This window comes from Merops nubicus, unplaced genomic scaffold, assembly GCF_000691845.1.
Source record: "Merops nubicus isolate BGI_N331 unplaced genomic scaffold, ASM69184v1 scaffold34156, whole genome shotgun sequence".
Classification (NCBI taxonomy): Eukaryota; Metazoa; Chordata; class Aves; order Coraciiformes; family Meropidae; genus Merops; species Merops nubicus.
In genome coordinates, this window is record NW_008614955.1 from 15,402 (window position 1) to 21,442 (window position 6,041).

Sequence of the window (6,041 nt, forward strand, 5' to 3'; positions counted from 1 at the left end):
TCAAACATACATAACAGCCGTGGTCATGCTCACAGAGGACACGTATCATTTCTCTGTCCTGCTTATATAGATAAATTTTAAGAATGGCCAGACTCTGTATGCTTTTCCAGGTATAGGAAAACATACAGGATGGAGTTTTTCCCAAGATGGACTTGGGTTGTATCGCTTTTTAAACAGATTTCTAATCTGAGGGCATGACTTAGGGACATTTGCAGTAATGTATATACACTGGCTTTTCGAATGTTCTTAAAAATAATCCTTTGTACACAAATACACAATACAAAAAAAACACATCATCACCTTTCTACTGAGTCTACGTTTTATTTCTCTTTTGGCTTCCTGCTCCTCTTCTTCATTCTTCTCTGTTTTCAGAAGAGATAAAAAGGAATGAATATTTATTATATCTGCACATACTGTATCTCTCTTGGTTGAAAGCTTCAGGACTTCAAGTCCTGGGTAACGTTTCCTCATATTTCTGGATGATCCTGCATGTGTTGTCTGCTTTTTGGATTTTGTGTGGTCTCATTTCTTTTCCCTATCCTCATTTGTCCCAATTCTGTAGACATCTCAAGTCATCACTGTAGACCAGGAACACAGCAAAGAGGAGGTATCTCTCATTTCCCTTTTGTACAATAGCAAACAAGAAGTGCCCTGAAAGAGCTGCCTGATGTTTCAATTACTTATCCTAACATTAAAATTACTGTTGCTTCTACCTCCAACAGGCCACCTATTGACTTTAAAGTCTAATTATTCAAAAGGGTCAAGAAAAAAGTTTGCTCCGAGTAGCTCAATCAGATGAGTGTCTTCTACTGCTACAGGATGCAATGAGTTGTAGACAATTCATTTCACTGTCATTTGTTAGTGCAAATTGGTTTTGTTACTTTAATATTTCTTTCTGGTTTTATAATGCAGGCATGTGATTCAGACTCAAGCCTTCTTGGTTAAGGACCAGTAGCTAGACCAAATCAACTGACTAGAAAAGAAAATGACATGCATTTTTAAAATGTATTTGGGCATGAGACTGAAATATGATTTTAATAATTTTCTTTGCTGACCAAACTTGACTTCTTGAGTTCCAGTGGAAAGCACACTTACAAAGGTGGGTTCATATGGACTCAGCATTTTTAAAAACTGATGTACAATTTGAAGAATATTATTTGCCCTTTCAGTCCAACTCTGATATATAGCAAAGTTAACTCTTTTTTTTGTGGCTGAAATATCCCACATGGTGATACCTGTAAAATACTGATCCTGTTTTATTCATGGTTGGGGGTTATGGAGTCCACATTGCAGTTCAAGGCTAACTACAAATTTAAAGGAAATAATTTGTCTATTGTGGATGCAGCCAGCCTGCATAGACGAAAATGCACACATAGTCCTGGTATAGTCCTGCTTGCCCTGTCTGCTATGGCAAGCCTGATGTGTTAGCACAGGCAACCCGCCTGCAGAAGTGTTTCTACATGATGACTGATACACTGGAAGCAACACTAGGACAAGACACCTCATGGTATTTGCAGATTTCCTTTGCTAACTCAAAGGCTCTCATGTAAGAAGAATACACAGGAAAGGGGAAGAGGAACAAATGATAAAAAAGAAAAGGTAGAAAGTTACAATAGGAAAAAGGTGATGCCAGCCCAAGACTTGGTCTGTGGCAAGAGTCCAACACCAACCCCACGTTTCCATCAGCAAGAAGCAATTGCACAGGCCTACTTCCACGTTTAGGTTGCATCCCATGTTGATGGTGATCTTACTGAGACACTGAAATGCAGATGCAATTTATGGTTTATTAATAGCTTTTCTCTTAAATGGTGAGGAAAAGGATGGTCTGTTATACACAAGAGGATCTGTAAACTGATTTGAAATTGAAGAATGGAGAATTAAAGATTAAGCTACGTTTAAATTTTTTTTAATTAATATATCTATCAATAAACAAATTAGGTGTACTTAAAGACTTATGACTTAAAATAATGTTACTTTTTGTAGCATCTTCACCTAACAAAATCAAAAGTTTCTAGCTGTTTTAGGACAGGTAAATTGTCAGTAGGCTTTTTTTTTTTTTAAACACACTGTCTTTGTAATCAATAGACATAGTATCTGAGGTAATTAAAGGCAAACTATTAATTCGGAATTCCATTCACTTGGGAATCATTTTGTCCCTTCATGAATTGATTTGCTTATAGTCCTACCTCAGAAATTCTCCAGTAGCAGACACAGCAGAACAAAATGGAGCTGGATATACACGTCGCTGTACTGTCTTAATTTAGTTTATAAAATACATTCTGTATTATTAATATTTTGACATTTCTTTGCTGTCTAAACCAGTGTGTCTCCTAAGAAGCAGCAGTAAAGTGCTTGATGAAAGAAACAGGAGCTGATCCTGCTCAATGCATACTTTAGAAAACAACTACCAACAGCACAGCCTCCTGAAATACTGTTTTTTCTATATTTTGGGAAAGCCTAAAATATAAAAAAAAAAAGTTGATCTTGACATTTAGGAAGGTTCAAGGTTAATAGCCTAACTTAGGCTGTGAAGCTGCCTCCCTGTGGGTAGCAGAAAACTGCACAAAGGGTTGGTTGGACATGGGAAACCACCTAGAAATGGGAGATGAGCAAGGCCATAATCTTAGCTGCTGGTCAGAGGATCCAGGTAGGTCCTGGAGCAGGAGAGCTGGAAGCCCACCTTTTGAAGCACAACTCCACCAGGAGGCACCAGGAGCTCCCTTCATTTCTGGGCAAAGCAGGAGGGGATCAAACCCTTGGGAAACAGTCAGTCTTCTGCATGAGAGATCAGGAGGCAGGATGTGTTTTATACATTCAGGCTGTTTCTAGGTATAAAACTCAAGAGCTAGGGGAAAGGGACTGAAATCTGGTGGCTGTCACTATTACACTGAATCTGCTGATTGGCAAATGGCCCTCTGTCTATGGCACTGACTCCTACCTAAACCTCCTATTTGCCACCTCCAGCCTTCTGGGCAGAGTGTTGCTTTAAGCCCTGTGCTACAGAAACACTGTGCTGATACAAACTCCAACCAACTACATATTTTTGGTCTCTTAAGGTAGAAGTTTTGGAAATTGCCATAGTGAGTTAAGAAGACATGTGGTTCTAAAAATAATGGGTCTGGTGCTCCTGCTTCCCTCAGGTGTTGTGGAAAATTCCAGTCAGGGGGCCAAGTTTTGGCTGCAAGTATGAACTGACTCACTTGCCCAAACAGGAACACACTCCTGACTCCTTTCCACCTTAAAAGCAGATCTAATCTGTGTGATGTGGAGAAAGAAAACTTTAGCACAGCATTCTCAGCTGCAAGTCTCCTCAGATGTGGCGCTGCTGATGTACTGGCAAAGGACGAGCCTAGCAAGCACCCTTCTCTTGCAGGAGCCTCCAGTGAGATCCCAGCCAAACTACGATTTTCCTCCTTCCTTCCCTGCAGCTCCTAGGAGGTCAAACTAGGATTTGACTGTTAACTGAAATAATTTTGTTTAGCATCACTTATTGTGGCCATTGACTTAAAAAAAAAAAACCACTAGTCAAAGCAGAATGGCTTCTTTGGAGTTTAGACATTACTGCTCCTGCAACTGTTGCCATATTAAATCTGGCCACCTTCTGTTCTGTGGGACATTTGTTCCATAGCAGACAATGAAAAAAGAGAGAAGTTGTTCTGCCTGAGGACTGCTCTGTTCTTGACCAGAAAGTACTCCCGGAGAGTAAACCCGAACTTTCCACTGTGTCCCTATGGGATTAGCTATGTTTAGACTTCTCTATGGGCTTGCTAGGGAAAGAGAAAGAAAAGACAAAGCACTTGCCTCTTGCAATGCTCTGGAACACACAAAGCAGTTTTTCTTTCCTAGTTTTACAAGCAAAGATAACCATTAATATCCCTTAACTAGCATCAAGAGCTAAACCCTGTTTTCTCCAAAGCCAGTACTGGCAGGCATGCAGGTACACAGTACAAGAAGTTCACTGTCCCTTACACAGACAGGAAAAAATACAGTTATCTTAGTCCCAAATTCCTGGCAGAGCAAAAAGTTTCTTTGCCATAATGCAATACTATAAATACTACTGGCTCAAAGCCAGTACACAAGAAACCTGTCTTTATTTTAAACACAGGTCTTTATCTATTCCTTCAAGTGGACTCTTGAGTTATCGTAACTTTGTTTTGCAGTAGGAAGATTAAAAAGTCTGGATAGTTTTATCCAAATAGTTTTTATATAAGTCTGCCTCCAATGTCTTGTGATCATACTTGGTCACAGGATTTTCAGTAACTGGTATATCTGGAAATATTATCAAAACAAAACTACTTGCAAGACTGATTTCCTCACTAACTGGAAATACAAGAAAACAAAAAATGTGGTCTTTTTCTGAACCTCTTAAAAGATTTGGGCTGGATTTAATCCTGAAGTAAACATTTGGCTCTTTATCACTTAATGCAACCTCCAAGTCTGACAAATACTACTGAAAACACTACTTTCCCGTATCTGCACTTTACATGCAGTAATAAAATCCTTTCTCCTCATTCACTGCTTTAAATATAAGAGGAAGGAAACTTTATGAAAGAGATCTCAGCTTATTCACAAAACTTGTGTACAACAACAAATTTAAAAGATGTAAACATTTTTGAATGATCCACAGGAAGGGAATGTCAGACCATCTTAGAGCTGAGAGAGAGTTTGCACCCTGAAAGAGCTCTGAGGCAGACTGTCACCACAAACCCTGGCTTCCTTTGGTTCACCTTGCTTCTTTCAGATCACAATAAACTCAAAAATATTTTATATTTTAGTGATGTGCAAAAAGCAGTTTTGGATTCTCCACGCCCTTGCCAATGACTGTGATTTTTTTGTGATTTATAATGCTGCTTCCCAGCTCTTATTTCTTGCTCTCCCTTGCCTCTTTCAGATAGCCCTCCAGCAGCAGGGGAGGATGGTGGGAGGCACCAAGTGCAAAGCCGGGTGTGCTCCCAGAAGCTTCAAGTAAACAAGCTGAAACGGGAGAAGAAATCCATTAACTGCTTTCTACTCTTGAGCTACTTATTGCAAAATCAGTGAACATAACAAACAGTGGCAAAAGGGATATTAAATACTTCACAGGTTCACTGTTGCATTAGTTATCTCGAGATGAATGAGAGAGTGAGGGCAGTAAGGAAGCCCAGCTGGTGCTCCCAGCTCAGTAGCTATACCCTGGCCCACCAAAGATCCTTTGGAATTATTTTTCTCATATAGTCCAACATGAGCAATCTGTCATATAAAGAAATGTTCATATTTCAAATTTTATCTATATTTATCTATGCAATCTATAGGTTCAGAATTATAGTCTTAGAAAGTCAATTCACATCATGTGTTGGACAGGAGTCACCTGATCCCTCTCCTGTGCACCAGAAAGCATGAACTGTAGCTTCCTTTTTCAACAGGACATGGCACTGCTTGGCTTTCGAAAGCCTGGACAGCAGCAGCAGGACTTTATAGCATGGATCGTTGCATGAAAACAAATAGTTGCTCCATCTCCTCGATTTCCTGGCCTGAGCAGGTGACAGAGCGATCAGGCCACGGACTTTGTCCAGTTAACAGTCCATTTTCTTTCCTTCCATCAGCACGCTGTGCAACAGGGTTGCACAGATGAACTGAAATTTTTGTGAATGATTATTGGAAATAACAGCATTACACCTTCTCTCTCATCAGGTGTGGAAAGTTCTTATACCTTAAGAACAGATGAGGTTTTTGATTTGTTGGTCTATGTGAAAGACTTGGATGCACATTTTCTTCATTTATTTCTTCTACTTAATCATCAAGTACTAGCTAGCTTTGCAGAGTGATCACAGGGCTAGATAGAGCTGGACAGGGCAACTGTTACAGTAGCACCTAGGTAACATCCATATTATGGGAAGATTCATAAAGGAAGACAAAAAAAAAAGCCCATTCTGAAGCATTTGCCAGACTAAGAACAAAAACAACATAAGTAAAAGGGGGAACAGCTATAGAGGGTCAATCTCCAACATACTTCAACCTCCTGTCCCTGACTATTTGCTTATAGACTTAAATTTTTCAGCAGG

The 6,041-nt window shown here is 39.6% G+C and overlaps 1 protein-coding gene across 1 annotated transcript in view; it reads right to left on the reverse strand.

Moving 5' to 3' along the window:
* Positions 1-6,041, reverse strand: part of PHACTR2 (phosphatase and actin regulator 2) — a gene marked incomplete at both ends in the record, with an annotated part of 33,296 nt that overhangs the window by 3,248 nt on the left and 24,007 nt on the right. Inside the window, one exon of the mRNA XM_008942396.1 lies at positions 301-362. Coding sequence (XP_008940644.1) covers positions 301-362 — 62 coding nt within the window. The remainder of the gene's footprint in view (positions 1-300; positions 363-6,041) is intronic.